A 17,360-nucleotide genomic window follows, 5' to 3' on the forward strand; every position below is an offset into this window, starting at 1 on the left:
AATTTACGTGTTTATCTCTTGAAGTATCAAAGAGAAAAAATTATCAATACCACGATATGATAGTATTTCTACCCAATTCATGTAAACCGTTGTCTTATAATGTATCAAAAAAGACAAATTATCAACACCACAATAAAATATATATATTATATCTCCTCTTAAACTACCTCTATTATAGTTTTTTAAATAATTAATTAATTAAATTTAAGAATAACAAAAACCATTGTTATTGTAGATATATAATTTATTATAATACTAAAAAAGTTAAAATAGATTGAATGAATATCTAATAAATTGTGATAATAATATTGGATTTGATGGTTTTTATTTTAATTGATGAATTGAAGTATATTTTTTAAGATCTTTTAATGGATTATAAATAGATTAATGAATTATTTTATCATCAATTATAATCCAAATTATATCAATCCAATCCATCTATTTTACCATCTCTACACTACAAGAAAAACATCATTTTGTGGCCAACTTTATAAATATTTTGTGGCCGAATAAAACCCTCACAAATTAGTGACCGAAAAAGCCCTCACAAATGTCAAAATTGAAATTGGTCTTTATTTGTGGCTGAAAAAGCCCTCACAAATTTTTAAATATTTAACTGGAATTTGTGGCTGCCTAAGCCCTCACAAAATCACAACATTGTGATTTTGTGAGGGCTTAGAACGCGCACGTGGCATTTGTGGCTGCAAAGGCCGCCACAAAGGAACGCGCACGTGGCATTTGTGGCTGCAAAGGCCGCCACAAAGGAACGCGCACGTGGCATTTGTGGCTGCAAAGGCCGCCACAAAGGAGGCCCAATCCAGCTGGATTTTGTGGCCGCTTAGGCCGTCACAAAGGATTGTACCGTTGGCATTACTGGCGGCAAAGGCCGCCACAAATGGAGGCCCAATTACTGGCGGAAAAGGCCGTCACAAAGCATTTTACCGTTAGAATTACTGGCGGCAAAAGCCGCCACAAATGGCATTATAGCCGTTGGCTTTTCTGGCCGCCCAGGCCGCCACAAATATCAATATATCCGTTGGCATTGTGGCTGCTTTAGCCGCCACAAATGCTCAACCTGAATCTATATATATTTTTCTCCCCTCCTCCTTCATTTTTTCACATCCAACTTCTCTCTACAACCTCATTCTAACCATTCTCTCCTCCTTCTCTCTACACAAAATTACTCTTAAGCTTCATTTAAATTTGGTAAGTATAATTATATTATATATGTAGTTTTATAATTTTATTTTTTAATTTGATATAACTAATTAATGTTATTGATTTTTATTTTTACAGTGCTTGTTAATTATTTCGAAGACTTGCAAGCATATCGTACGTGAGTGAAAGCTTGAAGTCAGACGCTACTCGGCATCAAGTTAGTATTTTATATATTTTAAATTTAGATTAGTAAATATATATATTATTTTTAAAATATAGATTAGTAATATTTATATTTAGATTAGTTTTATAAATTTATTTTTAAAAAAATAGAAATGATGTTGTTTACATATTAATATATGATAAATTAAAGTTTCAAACCACGGTTAAAATATATTAGTTTTAATATAATTATTATTTAAAAAAACATTATTAAAATTGATGATATTATTATTTTTTGTTATAAATAAGTCTTGATTATTAGTCTTGATTTTTAAAAAAACATCATTTAAAATTTTATATAGGTTTATATATATTTATTGTATTGATATATATAATTTATTGTATTGATATATATATTATATTGATAATAATATATTATATATTATTGTATTGTATTGATAATAATATATTATATTGTATTGATATATATATATAATTTTATTTCGGTTTATATATATTTATTGTATTGGTAATAATATATTATATTGTGTGCAGATGCATGCTCCCCTAATTGACATATAAATATGTCAAAATTTATATATAATGCTTTTGAAAAATAAAGCAATTAATATATAAAACATCGATATATATATAAATATATATGCACATAATTTATATATTTATTTAATTTTTAGAATAAACATATACATATATATATACACACACACACACACACACACACAGATATATATATATATATATATATATATATATATGGATTTATACCGTAGTTGGATGTACGATAGGAATTTTCCTGGAAGAAAGGGTCTTAAACAACGTTTTGCTAACAAGGTTGAAGACTTTCTGAATTTTGCGAGAGTGCAACAAATTGTCCAAGATGAAGGGGGAATGAGATGTCCATGTTGTTTATGTCGATGTAGACGGTTTAAAAGTGAAGATGAAATAAGAGTGCATTTGTATGCAGATGGATTTATGCCTAACTACTGGATTTGGACTAATCATGGAGAAGAGTCTCCAGCGGCGCCTAATACTAGTACATCTATGGAGAATTATAACACAGGTCCTTCAAGTAGTACTACCATGTTAGGTATAGATTATTATAACTATCAACACTTTGAGGCGATGAATGATATGATCTCGGATGCTGTTGGGGTTAATTTGTCATTCAATGAAGATCAATATGACGATACCGATGGACTTCCCAATGAAGAAGCTCAGAGATTTTATGGTCTTTTGAAAGAGACAAATAAACCGTTGTTTGAAGGTTCTTCAAACTCAAAGTTATCAATGTGTATTAGACTATTAGGTCTAAAGTCTCAATTTCATGTTCCTGATTTAGCTTTGGATTTCATGACTAAAATGATGCTAGATGCAACACCTGTTAGAGATGGTTTGCCGCAAAGTTATTATGATGCGAAACGGTTAGTGTCAAAGTTAGGATTAGGTGTCAAGAGGATTGATTGTTGTGTTAAAGGTTGCATGTTGTATTATGACAATGAATTTGGTATGAATGATGCTAACTTAGTTGAATGCAAATTTTGTCAACAACCAAGGTATCACCAAAGGAATAACTCTAGGGTAAGTAGGGGAAAATCAATTCCAAGGAAAGCAATGTTTTACCTACCTATTGTATCAAGATTGCAGAGATTGTTTGCATCAATACAAACTGCAGGAAATATGACGTGGCATTATGAGAATAGAAGAAATTCAAGCGAGTTGCGACATCCGTCTGATGGTCAGGCATGGAAACACTTTGATCAAATGCATCCTGATTTTGCGTCAGATCCACGCAATGTAAGACTTGGATTATCCTCAGATGGATTTACGTCGTACATACAAGCATCGTCTACTCCTTATTCTTGTTGGCCGGTTATTGTTACTCCTTACAATCTTCCTCCTAATATGTGTATGTCTAAACCTTATATGTTCTTAGCTGCTGTGATACCAGGTCCTTCTAATCCTACAACTGGTATTGATATTTTTTTACAACCTTTGATTGACGATTTGAAGAGGTTGTGGAATGGTGTCTTGACATATGATATTGCTCGGAGAGAAAATTTTATGATGAGAGCTGCATTGATGTGGACCATTAATGATTTCCCCGCTTATGGGATGTTGTCAGGATGGGGCACCCATGGTAAATTAGCTTGTCCTATTTGTATGGAAGATACAAAAGCATTTACTTTAAAATTTGGCGGGAAAGCATCGTGGTTTGACTCGCATCGTAGGTTTTTACCTGCTGATCATGCATTTAGAAGGAACAAAGCTGCATTTATGAAGGGCTATGCAGAAAGTCTAGGACCACCGCTTAAGTTGACATCAGAACAAGTTTGGAATAAAGTAAAAGATATGCCAAAGGTACATGTTGTTAATGGTGTGGCCTGTAAACCACAAGGTTATGGACAATGGCACAATTGGACAAAAAGATGTATTTTTTGGGATCTACCGTATTGGAAAGATAATCTTTTGAGACATAATCTCGATGTAATGCATATTGAGAAAAATTTCTTTGACAACATATTTAATACTGTGATGAATGTGAAAGGAAAAACAAAAGATAATGACAAAGCCAGAAAAGACATAGGTATATATTGCAGACGACCAGATTTGTTGTTGGTGGAACAAAACGGCAAGACCCTAAAACCTCGTGCGAATTACACTTTATCTACTGATGAAGCCAAATCTGTTTATCGTTGGATCAAAGAGCTGAAGACGCCTGACGGTTATTGTTCTAATTTGGCAAGATGTGCTGATGTGGAAAATGGGAGGATGCATGGGATGAAAAGTCATGATTGTCATATATTTTTAGAGTGTTTACTTCCTATTGCCTTTAGTGCTTTACCGACACATGTATTGAACCCACTTATTGAAGTGAGTCAATATTTCAAGAATTTGTGTTCTTCAACACTCTATGATAAAGATCTCATCAAGATGGAAAATGACATTCCGATCATTCTATGTAAGTTGGAGAAAGTATTTCCTCCTGGGTTTTTTGATTCCATGGAGCATCTCTCAGTGCATCTTGCAAGTGAAGCTAGGCTTGGTGGACCAGTTCAGTATAGATGGATGTATCCATTTGAAAGGTGATATATATATACATATACTTGATTTTCAATATACTTCAACTTATATATACATGGAGCTTATTGTACATCTCTTTGTATATTATAGGTTCATGGGTTATTCAAAACGGTCGGTGAAAAACAAAGCTAGAGTTGAGGGCTCAATTTGTTCATCTTACCTTCACCGTGAAACAACACACTTTTGTTCTCATTATTTCAACAACGAAACGTTGTCACCAGTTAACGGAAGAAACGCTACTGATAGTGTTATACGTCATCCACATGCTTTATCAGTTTTTTGCTTGTCTGGTCATCATGCTGGTAGGGATTTTCCGATTTTCTGGCCAAGCGACAAAGTATTTAATGCGGCACATGTTCACGTTTTGATTAACTGCACCGAAGTTAAACCATACATTGAGTACGTTTCAAATTTCTCTTCATATTAATTATATTTAATTATATGATTAAATTGATATTCACCATATATATGGTCATCGATCAGGGCATTTTTAAATACGGGACAATCATCTGATGATATACATTCAAATTTCCCATTATGGTTTCAACAACAAGTGCATCTCGAAGAACAAACTCCTATCAACATCCACTTAAGGCACTTATCTATGGGCCCGAGTAGAAGTTTCAAAGAATGGCACACCTATTACGTCAATGGATACAAATTTCACACTGAATCTTGGACTGAAGGAAAAGAAACAATTAATAGTGGAGTTTGTATGAAAAGTGTCTCTGATAGTGGTGTAGTAGAAGATTTCTATGGCATAATTGAGCATATTTACGAAATTGACTACACGTTCCTAGATTATGCGAAAAAAGTGGTGTTGTTTTACTGTAAGTGGTTTGATCCATCTAGCAGAGGAACTAAAATAAATTTGATATCCAATACTGTAGACATTCGTATGAGCAAAAAATATCCACGGTTTGATCCATTTGCCCTGGCCCATAATGTAAGACAAGTCTATTATGTTCCTTATCCATCAACTGTCAGAAGCAAACAAGGTTGGTGTGCTGCAATCAAAACAAGACCAACGAGTGGAATCGAAGAAGTTGAAGCAGGTCAAAATGAAGAAGTTGCATTTCAAATGGATGAAATGTCAAATTTGGATCATGTGATTGGAGATGAGACTATTAGTCAACTTTGTCATGAGTCACACATTGGAGAAGAAGTTGATGAACAAGAAATAGATGAATTAGAGAATGATGAAGGCAATGACTTAATTCACTCATCAAATGACGACGACGATGATGACGAAGACGAAGACGAAGACAATTAATTAATTATATATATATGTGTGTTTCTATATCTATAATATTATATATTGTAATTGAAATGAACGACACCTTATATATATATTTTTATATTTTATATATATTTCTTTATTTATGTCAGTGTTATAATTTATTTATGTATATTTCATTATTAATTAATCTTATGTTAATTGTATACACACATATATTATATTATATATATGTATGGATATGGATATATATATATATAGACATGGCTTCAGTGTCGGGAGTAGGAGGATCAGGAGGTTCGGATGGATCGGGAGGAACAGGAACGGCGGCAATACGAGGAATATCCAAAACATCACGTGGTAAGAAAAAAGTTGCTAAACGTGTTGTTAATGACCCATCTCTCATGCCGATGCCGTCCATTGGTACTAGTGGTGGAGCTATTCCTCTATATCCGGAGGTCCCAGTAGAGCCTTATACCTTAGACGAAATAATGGATCCCGGATGTGTTGATTGCTACAACCGCATTGTCATCATTCCAGAAGGAGATGGGTATGTAAACTATGATTGATTAAATATTTCATTATTATTGCAATGTAAATACATTATTAATTTTATTAATTTATTTTTATATTTAATTTGCATATAAACTTTGAAGATATCTTCCTTTTAAATCATCTGCAAAGGCAATTGCTGAAGTCATACAAGAGAAATATAAAAAACCATGGTTGTCTTGGGGTGAGATAAAAGAGGATAAGACACCTCAAATTAGGGAAGTTGATCAGTTTTTACATTGTTTCAAAGTAAGTCATTAGATTAATTTATTTAATTACTATTTATTTATACATTTGATTAATTTACTGAATTACTAATTATATTTTTAATATTTTTTAAATTTCAACAAACAACAGACCAAATGCACTTGGAAAAGAGAGCATGATGCCGCAGTTTTGGCTTCATTTGACCATCGCTTTTCAAAGCGTCTCTCATCTATGTTGGCTTACGCACGTAATAAGGGGGAGGAAAAACGGCCTAATTGGATTGGTGAAAATGTTTGGACTGCTTTGTGGAGGAAATGGAACACAGATGCTTACAAACAGAAGAGAGAAAAAGCAAAGACTAATAGAGCATCTGAGAGGGGTACCAGTACTCATAAGGGAGGTTCCATGTCTGCTGGAGAAATTAAATATTATATGGTAATTTATTATTATTTATAATATATATCTATTAATTTATATTCAATTAATCATCACATTTCACCAACTTATAAACTTGACATTAATTTAATATTTTAGGAAAAGCAACTTGGAAGGGAGGTCACTCAGGCTGAGATACATCGCTATCTTCATGTTAATCCTGAAACAAATGAGTATACTGATGAATTATCAAAAAATATTCAGGTAATTATTATATATTAATTGTTATATATTAATTAGACCTATAAATTATTATATATTAATTATTAACTATTTTATTTTTTTATTTTTAATATAGGAACAACTTCAACAAATCATGAAAGAATGGGATGATCATCAAGCTACTCTTCCTCCTGCTCAGCGAGCTGGTCCAGTGCAGCGGAAACAATATGAGACCGCAAGTTTTATGCACATCAGTGGTGGCAAGTACAAAGGGCGTGTGCTGGGTGCCGGTAGTTTATCATCAACCTTTAAGAAAGGTCCAACCGGCTATATTCAGACTGAGACGTCTTCTTCTTATGCTAGTACGGATCGATCTCATCGTCCGTCGATAGATAATGATCTTGACCAGTTAAAGAAGCAATGGGCAAGTGAGCAAGAAGAAAAGACACAACAGCTGATACAAGCCGCAATTGATAAATTGAATGAGGAGTGGAAACAAAAGTTTCAAGAGCAGCAGCAGCAGTTTCAGCAGCAACAACAACAATTTCAACAACAACAATTTTCATTTCCTCCTGTGTTTCATCAGCAGTTCCCGCCTCGGCCTCAATACTTGCCTCAACAACCACTATTCCAGCAGCAACAAAATTACTCTCAATACTCCCAGCAGCAGCAACCGCCTCCAAATTTCCAACAGCAACACCAGGATCCTCCGAACTCTGCCTTCCAGCAAGTACAGCAGCAGCCGCCAATGTTTCAACAACAACAATATTTTCATAATTATCCGTATGTTCCGTCCTCTTCACATCAAATTCCTCAACCTCAACCAGATCATCAAACTGCATACCGACCAACTATGCCAACAGCTGGGTTGATCAGACCAGATTTAAATCAACCTCAACCAGCTAGGGCTCCTCATTCGACTAGTGGTGGTGCCATTGAAGATGAAATTCAATTTCAAACCATGATGTCTCCTCCAACACAAATTCATAATACTTTTGAGGGACTTCTTTCGTCGGGCATGGCAGGAAATAATGATGGTGTGAGTGGAGCTGATCAGAGGAATTATTATGAGGATTGATGTCATCTGAATAATTTCATAATTTATTTTTGGGTTGTATGAACACATATTAATTATGTTGTCTTAGTTAATTATTGTGTGTTTAATTTTGCGTTTGTAAGACATTATTTATAAATTTTGGGTATGTAAGACATTATTTGTTAATTTTGGAATGCATGTTTTATTTGATTTTGTGGTAATTAATTTAATTATTATTAATATTATATTTTTATATATAATATTTATTTTTATTTTAATATTTAATTTTATTTAAATTTTAATTTAATTTTAATTTTAATTTTTTTTATTTGTAATTTAAATTAATCTTTAATTATAATTATAATTTAAATATTTTATTTTAAATTTAATTTTAATTTTTAATTATATTCAGATTAGTTTATTATATATTAAATTTATTTTATAATGATATTATATTTTAAATTTAATTATATTTTAAATTTAATTATAATTTTAATTTAATTACAATTTAAATATAAATTTTAAATTTATATTAATTTATTATATATAAAATTATAATACAGAATTAATTTTGAATTTAAAAAAATTAATTTTTTAATATACGTAATACTTTGTGGCGGCCTAAGCCCTCACAAAATGTTTTTTTTAAACGGGATGTCATTTGTGGCGGCCTAAGCCGTCACAAAATACTTTAAACGGGATGTCATTTGTGGCGGCCTAAGCCGTCACAAAGGAGAGAGTTTGTGGCGGCCTGGGCCCTCACAAACGTTGATTTCAGAATCAGTCTGTCCTTTGTGGCGGCCTAAGCCCTCACAACCTCACAAACAGCTGTCTTTTGTGGCTGCAAAAGCCCTCACAAATGTCAATCTGTTTCTAGCACTTTGTGGCTGCAAAAGCCCTCACAAAATTTTGTGACCAGCTTCTTTGTGGCTGCCAAAAACCCTCACAAATGTCACATTTGTGGCTGATTATAGCCATTTGTGAGGGTAAAAGCCTTCACAAATGGCTTGTTTTCTTGTAGTGCTAATTATTATAAATCAATGATCCACAAGTTAGTGATCCACAACCACTAAAAAAAATTGGAAAAGTAGAATATACTAATGTTTATAATACTCTAGAACTGAAATTCCCAATATCCTTTAATGGAGATTTTGCTTATTTTTTAGGTTTTTCTCTTTTTATTTCCTGTTTTATAGTTAGGTTTACGCCTCTCATACTTTGGTTATTTTTCTTTTATTTTAATTTACTTTAACTTATAAAAAATAAAAAATTTACCTTAAAATTTTTTAAACTTTTAAAAGAAAACTTCCAATACAATACTTTTAGATTTTTTTTAAGACAATAAACTTTATTAAACCATGTCAAAAGCCAATAATTTTTTTAAAGGGGTGTTGAACCAAACAAAATTGGGCCTTTGTGGAGTAAGCCTAGCCAATTCGTGTGCTACCTTATTCTTACTCCTCCCAACAAAATTGATATGGAGTAGAATTTGAATCCTCCAAATAAGTAAATTGTAGGGTTAGTCGTAAATATTTTAGAATTATATTTTAATTTTTAAAATTAAACTCTTAATAAATAGAAAGTGTAATTTTGATAATTAAAAAAAGATAAAATAAAGTTTAATTTTTATAAAATTTTATTTTTAATTATTATAAAAAAATTGTCATTTTTTTAATCTATAATAATTTTTATATTTGTTTTTAGTCTCTATTTTAAAAAGTTTATTGTCAAAATATGATACTTACTTCTTAAAAAAGTCCATATAAAATCAAAATAGAGATTAAACAAAAATTAAATATTAAACTTAAATTTTTTTAATTTTGTAAAGATTAAACACATTTAACTAAAAAGATAAAAATAAAAAATATTAAAATGTACGGGGCCACCATCACCACTTTGGTAAAATGTAAAGTGTAAATATTAAGAATTGTAATTTTAGTAAACTCGTGATTTGTTATGATATATTCACAATAATTTATCTACAACATCGCACTTTACTTTCTAATCAAATTCATATTTTTGTAAGCAAATTATAATATAGACAACATCTACTATAAATCTTTAGAAAGAAATTTATAACTCTAATCATCACAAATTGTCGAATTTTAAAAATGGATGTTAATGATTAGTTTCATTTATATAATTGATATAATGATTTAAATGATATTGATTTGATAAATATAAGAAAAAATAAATATGTATATCTTAATTAACATTAATTAAAATCATCATCTTATCAATAAAGATAATTACTATTTTTGAAAACTATCATCTATTATCGTTAAAATTTTGTTTAAATATGTTTTTAGTCTTTGCAATTATGAGTAGTTTTAATTTTAATCGCTACAAATTATTATTATTTATTTATATTCTTGCAATTTCATAAAAGTTTTTTTAAAAGTTCTTATTAAATTTTTAAATAAAAAATATTGAGGTGTTTCACAAGCTGACCATATCATTGACGATGACTAGCAATTTTTGAAATTTTTAAATTTAAAAATGATTTCATAAATTTATTTAAAATTTAATTAAAAAATCTAAAACTAATGATATAATATGTAAATCAATTAAATAATAACAAAAATCCAACTATATTGATCTTCAACCTGAATTTATTGTTCCTCATCATAAATTTTCAGATATGAAATTTAGAGGGTAATGAGAAGAAGGGGCTTAGCAACGAGAAACTACTCCTAGAGGCTAGAGGTGATAGCAATCTCAGTCCTGTAACACTCAGTAAAGGCAACATACACTCATTTCCACAGCACCTATCTATCCTTAACTAAATTTCAAACGAACATAGAGAAGGGCATAAGAGAAACAAAAATGTGATGTGTGAAAGAATAAAAAGTGAAGAAACGAAAATAGATATGCTGGGTTATATTTAATTAAATATTAAAAAATGTCTAATAATAAAGACTTTTTTGAAATTGTAAAGGCATAAATAAATAATAATAATAATAATTTATTAAAATTTGGATGGTTTTGAAGTTTTGACATCAGAGTGGAAGAGTGCGTGGGTTTATCCCGTAAGCCTCGCTACACACGATCACAATTCAGAAAGACAGAGAGAGAGAGAGAGAGAGAGAGATAGGTTCCATTCTACGTTCAGTTCAGGAACTAACTACTGTGAAATTTCAAAACCCTTTCAATCCAATTTTCTGAAACTTAACTTACAATGCAACAATGCTTATTATGGTTCATAACAATTTTCATACTGTCAGTAAATTCGAAATGTGGTTTTGGATCTGAATCAAAGAGAACCGACGTGGCATACGCGAGTCTCTTATACGGAGATGAATTTTTGTTAGGCGTTAGGGTTCTTGGCAAATCCATTCGTGACACTCGATCCAATAAGGATATGGTTGTTTTAGTTTCAGATGGTGTCTCTGATTACGCCAATAACCTCCTCGAGGTTCCATATTTCATTCTTTTTTATTTTTTATTTTTTCCTCAGCATTATTAATTAACCTTCGCTACTTAATTAATTTTGGTTATTAAGGTTTATGAATTTATTTATCTAAGTGTAGGCTGATGGGTGGATAGTTGAGAAAATTAGTTTATTGGAAAATCCTAATCAAGTGCGTCCAAAGAGATTTTGGGGTGTTTATACCAAGCTCAAAATATTTAACATGACTGATTACAAGAAAGGTACTTTTTTTTGTTTCTTGTTATACAAGTTATGTTATGAAGAACACAGTCACTCATAAAATTTTAATTTAGGTTGTTGATTTTTAAATGGGAATGTAACTTCTTGAATTTACAGTTTGATTTATTAATTGGATATCGATGATTGTATACATGCAGTTGTATACCTTGATGCCGACACTATTGTGGTTAGAAATATTGAAGAGCTTTTTAAGTGCGGGAAATTCTGTGCTAACTTGAAGCATTCTGAGAGGTTAAATTCAGGAGTCATGGTGGTGCAACCATCTACGACCCTTTTTAATGACATGCTGAGCAAAGTCAAAACTCTGCCATCTTACACTGGAGGTACCGTGATTTTTGCATACTACTATTGGGGGATGTTGTTTTTCATTTATACAAATATGAATTTCCTTTATTTTAACCTGATTGATTTGAGAACAATTGGCTATTTTCCTGCTTTCACAGGGGATCAGGGGTTCCTCAATTCATATTACTCTGGATTTCCCAATGCACATGTTTTTGAGCCTGATTTGAGTCCGGATATATTGGATTCTAGACCAGTTCCTGAAATGGAGCGACTTTCTACGCTTTATAATGCAGATGTTGGTCTTTACATGCTGGCTAACAAGGTACTGGAATATAGGTAATAAGAGAATGGTTCTTTCCTTTTAAGTAACTACTAGGGGCAATCCTTGATTGATACATCCCCCTTCTGTTTCTTCTCTTTTGAACTTATGCCTGATCTTCTTATTTGAGTCTTGAGTTGATGGATGCCTGTTAAATCAAGTTGCCTTATTATATTGTCTGACTTGTGTGTAGGAGTCCTGCATTTTTGCTTTCTTGACGTTTAACTAACTAATGTTACAGTTATGATGGGACCGGTTTAACAACTAAAGCCTTTTGTATAGGTTAAAGAAAGAAAAATAAATATTTTTCGACAATGACTAGGGGAGAAACTGCCACCACCAAAATGATAAGGATATTCATTTGTGTTCAGATGGTTTTATTTTGTTTTGGTTAGCTTATGGTAGAAACTGGAGTAAGGGCTGAAGCAGCTATTTACCAGATATGGCATTATGGCGATGTTAATTATGATAAGGCCTAAACGAATTCTTTAGTGCTGGTATGGGATTCAAATTTTACTGCTGGCAACGTGACAATTATAACAGTTAGAATCAGCACATTTTTATCTGGCAATATAGATTGGGAAAGGTGTCGTGCAGAACAATTTTTTCTCAACATTTTCATCTTGCTTTATTTCATGCTAGAAACTTTCGCTTTAGCATACATGGTTAGAAACCTTTGCCAACTGGTTCAAAACGTTTTTTCTGACTTTTAGAGCGGTGAGAGATAGATGAACAATTGAACATGATTTCAATAAGAATTGAGAAACTCTGAATCTATCTCTTTTTGTCATAGCCTGAGTTAGCTGCAATAAGATTTCATAGTTCATACACTCTTTATACATACTAAACATATGCATTTAATATTCCGGAGTGTTCCAGTTCAATTGTTTAATATGTATGCTGACTTATCCACAGTGGATGGTAGATGAGAGCGAACTCCGTGTGATTCATTATACGCTAGGCCCTCTTAAGCCTTGGGACTGGTGGACATCATGGCTTTTGAAACCTGTTGATGTTTGGCAGGTATTTGAGCAACTTATTGTCCTATTTTTGAAATATCTCAGAAGAATTTGTGTTGTGCAAATTTTATAGAAGTCTATACTGTTTAAGTACTCATGTCAACAAGTTGATGTTTTTGACAAAGAATTAAGACAAGTTGATGTTTTTGACAAAGAATTAAGTCAAGTTGATGTTTATGACAAAGTATTGTAGCTTGACTTTATTTGTTTCTTATGTTGTTGGTGCTGTAGAATGTAAGGGACCAGTTGCCGGAATCCCTTCCTGGAACCAGAGGGGGCCAAAATCCTAATGATGATTTTCTCGTGAAGTTTCTTTTTCTGCTACCACTTTCTGCTGTACTCTTCTGCTGTTATCGCTCATCTCTAAAGGTCAGCTACCGTGGGCTAATATTATTCTAAAAGAATTAAGAATTCACATAAGTCTCATAATATTGTATTTTCTGTAGAATCAAGGGTACTTTGGTTCCTGTTGTAGGAGCTCACTGTGTGATCATGTCAGACACCTTTATTATAGGGTTAAATCAGGTGGTCCACTTTCTTATACTGGCATTTCTACTTCTACAATCAGTTCCACCCATCAGGTCAGTTTTTGATTCTTTAACTTCTAGTTTTGGGATTTGAATTCTCTTATGTGAGGCTTGCACAACCAGTTCATTTGACAAAGGAGATGGACACAATCCTCAACATAGAGTGGCACCCAAAATTCCTAAACTCAACACTGTATATCGTTTTCATCATATAACTGAGTCATGCAATGGCCTCACATCAGAGAATGCAGTTCCTGTGGTTGGTTGTGTATACCACACATGCTTATAGATTTTTAATATGCTAAAAGTATTCTTTATGATATCAAACAGCTCTTAAATGGTACTCAGTACAAGGTGCCTACATGTTTGGGTGGTGTTTCTGTTTGTGTCTGTTTTATGGCTGCAGTGGTGTCTCTTGGACTAACTCTTGTGATAGTACCACGGCAAGTGACTCCATGGACTGGTTTGCTTTTGTTCTATGAATGGGCTTTCATAATCTTCTTTATATTATTTGGAGGTTATCTCAATTTGATTTATCATTGGGGAAGAATCACGGCATCACGAACTTCTTCCTCATTGTCTCAACCTGAATCTTCTGATGACGATTCAGGAAAACGTATGTTCCCTAGAAGTAGAGTTTATTTTAGGCGATGTGTTTTTCATTTAACTGTATCCTCAAGATACTTTTTTTTTATTCATTAATTTTATGTCATCTGTTTTCACAGGCCACCAGCGTCAGATATCATCTTGTGATGCTGCTACATGGTTCTATGGATTAGGGATGGCCTTCTTGGCCATTATTGCTCCATCTTTACCTTGCCTTTTTGGAATAACCGCTTTGTTTCTACGGTAATTTTCATTAAGAGTTATTAGTGTAGATATCATATTGAAACATGCACAGCTGGCATCACAATTTGTCTTCTTAAAGACTTCATATTTATTTTAGGTAAAATTTCAGTTTTCATCTTTTTGGTTTAGAAATAACTCCCAATTTCCAGTATGTTTTTGTTATCATTGGCTTTAGTCAATTATTGAATTTCAAATATATAAAAGCTATGATCCCTGGTAAGCCTTTATTATTTTTTGTGTTGTAATCACATGCATCTGATGAGAAATGGGATCTGGAACCACATTCAGCTGCAAACAGTTAGGGCTTTCATAGCTTTGCTTTTGTATCTTTTAAGGGAGAAGGAGGAAATAGTAAAGGAAATACCGAACAGAGAGTATGTATTTCTGGAAAGAGCAACATAATTGTATCAGGAGGTTTTTTCTGCCTGTCTTCTACTGTAGTTTTTTGTTGTTCACTTACAGCGCATGGAAAACAGGTGCTAATTCTGCGTGAAATGGAAATGGAATAGAACATGTCTAAATAATCTTATGTTGATTTTTATGCATTCAGCTTGAAGTTGGTTTAATTATATTTCTTTTTGTAGTTATGATCTAATGATTATGATTTACTCCTCCATCTGACATTAAACACTCACATGGGAGGCCACATATGCTTGCATGCTCATATAAGCTTCAAATCTTCTATTCAAATTTACAGTTATGATTTCGTTTTATTTCAAACAGGTTAGGTTTGATGATTGTTGGGAGCATAATTTTAACATCCTTCATGACATACGCCTCTGAACATCTAGCTATGCGATCATTTCTAAAAGGCCTTGGAGAGAGGGATGTTGCACGCAATGGGAACTTCTGTTTCTCATGCTGATTTTTTGCTTTTCTTTTTCAATTGGTGTTAACTATGATACATTATTGTTCTATTTACATTTATTTTCACTAAAATATGCATCATTGATCCATTTAAGTATTCGGTTAAGGTTTCATACACAACCCTTGTATTTGATCCGGGCTTTGACTGGATAAGCAATGATTGACGACCAACAAAGCATGATATCAGGATGAAGAAAACTTCAGTCAATATTTAATTCATCTAACTTATCTCTTATTTAGAGACTTGGAGGTGGTTGTTACTGTATTCAACTAACATGTAGCATTAATTTAGTGGCAAATGTAATATTATTATTTTTGGCTAGCACCCATATTGTAATTTTGAGTTTACATTACGACATTATTATTAGTTTTGATGATATTTGATGATAATGAGTAAATACTCAATTTTGTCTCTAACTTTGTTGATTTGTATCAACTTAGTCATAATTCCAAAATAGTCCATGATTTCTTTTACTGTTAATCAAGTTAGCTCATCCGTTAATTTCAGTTAAATAACATTGTTAAAGACGGGTGAGTTTGCACGTTAGTTGTTACATAATCAAATCTTGTTAATTTATTTGACATTGTTTAAATTTGAAAAATTGTCGTGTATATTAGCTAATGGACAATAATATTGAGACTAAATTGCAATAAATTATACTTTTATACAACACATTATTGAGAAGTCTTCTTCTCTAATTTTCTTGCCTTCCTCCATTGATGTCTTTTTTCATCTCTGTTCATTTTCTATAAATTATACTATATTTGTAAAAACAATATGATAGGATAAGTGGTGGCTCTCAATTTACTTCAACTATGAAAGGGTAATGTACTATAAGTAATTTATGGTTTAATGAATCATGTATTTATGGTTTAATGAATCATGTATCGAAGAAAATTGTAATAAGGATTTCAAGGATAAATACAAATTCATATCAGTCATTCTTTGGTTGTCCTTTTAATTACTTGAGTTGTTCTATTTATGTTTTGTTTGAGGGTTTTTACTCAAAAAAATTTAAATTAATTTGTGTTGATTCTTTCATTATTATAGTTTCTACCATTTGTTTTAGTATCTTTTTTCATTTACGATTTGAGTTATTGTATTTTAGAAAGACAATCGTTCATATCTTCTATGGTGTGATGAAACATCTAATTTATTTGTTCTTAAAAGTGTTGGTGTTGCTGAAAATAGAAATCAAATATTGAAAAATGAGGATTAACTTATGATCAAAATTGATTGATTGATAACAGCACAAAAACAATAACCAAAAGTTATGAAAGAATACAATGAGCTTCTATTGAAGCTTATGGAGAAAGTTGAAGTGGTAAAGTGTGCACCATGGTTTAAACTTAAAAGCCAATTTTTTTTTACAAAATATTAAACATTACTTGAAATTTACATTCATAACTGAGAAATTTAGATAAAACTTCGAACTTCATATATAGTCTAATATCTCCAAATATTTTTATTAAAGGCTTTGGGTTTAGGTACCTTTGTTTTCTATTTTTATATATCCATCATATCCAATCCATATATCTTGGACAATATAAAATTGAAAGCGATATAAAGTTCATCTTTTGTCATTTCCTTTCTTTTCAACTTTGCTTTTTTCAACAAAGAAAGCTGATTGGTATCTTTCAGTATACTTTTTTTCCTTTTGGCCCATGTCTTTTGTATTTTATGCGGTATGAGACTGAGAGTTACCATTTTTTGTGTTAAAAAACGTGATAAAATGTCTTTTTATGCGCTAAGAATTTCTTGGCACCCTATAG

General features: G+C 31.9%; 2 protein-coding genes across 2 annotated transcripts; both read left to right on the forward strand.

Moving 5' to 3' along the window:
• Positions 1-895: 895 nt before the first annotated feature.
• LOC140920201 (uncharacterized) lies at positions 896-8,332 on the forward strand. The gene is made up of 3 exons (XM_073368102.1): positions 896-943; positions 6,953-7,057; positions 7,152-8,332. The coding sequence occupies exons 1-3, from the start codon at positions 896-898 to the stop codon at positions 8,091-8,093; spliced, it is 1,095 nt and encodes a 364-aa protein (XP_073224203.1). The 3' UTR covers positions 8,094-8,332.
• Positions 8,333-11,043: 2,711 nt separating this feature from the next.
• On the forward strand, positions 11,044-16,004 carry LOC101490585 (inositol phosphorylceramide glucuronosyltransferase 1-like). The gene is made up of 10 exons (XM_004495535.4): positions 11,044-11,466; positions 11,582-11,702; positions 11,859-12,044; positions 12,165-12,328; positions 13,241-13,348; positions 13,576-13,713; positions 13,791-13,925; positions 14,202-14,487; positions 14,597-14,720; positions 15,444-16,004. The coding sequence occupies exons 1-10, from the start codon at positions 11,230-11,232 to the stop codon at positions 15,583-15,585; spliced, it is 1,641 nt and encodes a 546-aa protein (XP_004495592.1). The 5' UTR covers positions 11,044-11,229; the 3' UTR covers positions 15,586-16,004.
• Positions 16,005-17,360: the final 1,356 nt, after the last annotated feature.

Source organism: Cicer arietinum, chromosome 4, assembly GCF_000331145.2.
Source record: "Cicer arietinum cultivar CDC Frontier isolate Library 1 chromosome 4, Cicar.CDCFrontier_v2.0, whole genome shotgun sequence".
Taxonomy (NCBI): Eukaryota; Viridiplantae; Streptophyta; class Magnoliopsida; order Fabales; family Fabaceae; genus Cicer; species Cicer arietinum.

What these genes read in the sequence shown, in the direction of transcription:
- LOC140920201 (XM_073368102.1), top strand. Translation starts at nt 896, where the DNA reads ATGGAGGCCCAATTACTGGCGGAAAAGGCCGTCACAAAGCATTTTACC. An exon ending in CCGTCACAAAGCATTTTACC is followed by an intron (nt 944 to 6,952) that starts GTTAGAATTACT and finishes TTAATATTTTAG; the next exon opens with GAAAAGCAACTTGGAAGGGA. An exon ending in AATTATCAAAAAATATTCAG is followed by an intron (nt 7,058 to 7,151) that starts GTAATTATTATA and finishes TTTTTAATATAG; the next exon opens with GAACAACTTCAACAAATCAT.
- LOC101490585 (XM_004495535.4), top strand. Translation starts at nt 11,230, where the DNA reads ATGCAACAATGCTTATTATGGTTCATAACAATTTTCATACTGTCAGTA. An exon ending in GTTATCGCTCATCTCTAAAG is followed by an intron (nt 13,714 to 13,790) that starts GTCAGCTACCGT and finishes TATTTTCTGTAG; the next exon opens with AATCAAGGGTACTTTGGTTC. An exon ending in CAATCAGTTCCACCCATCAG is followed by an intron (nt 13,926 to 14,201) that starts GTCAGTTTTTGA and finishes GATATCAAACAG; the next exon opens with CTCTTAAATGGTACTCAGTA.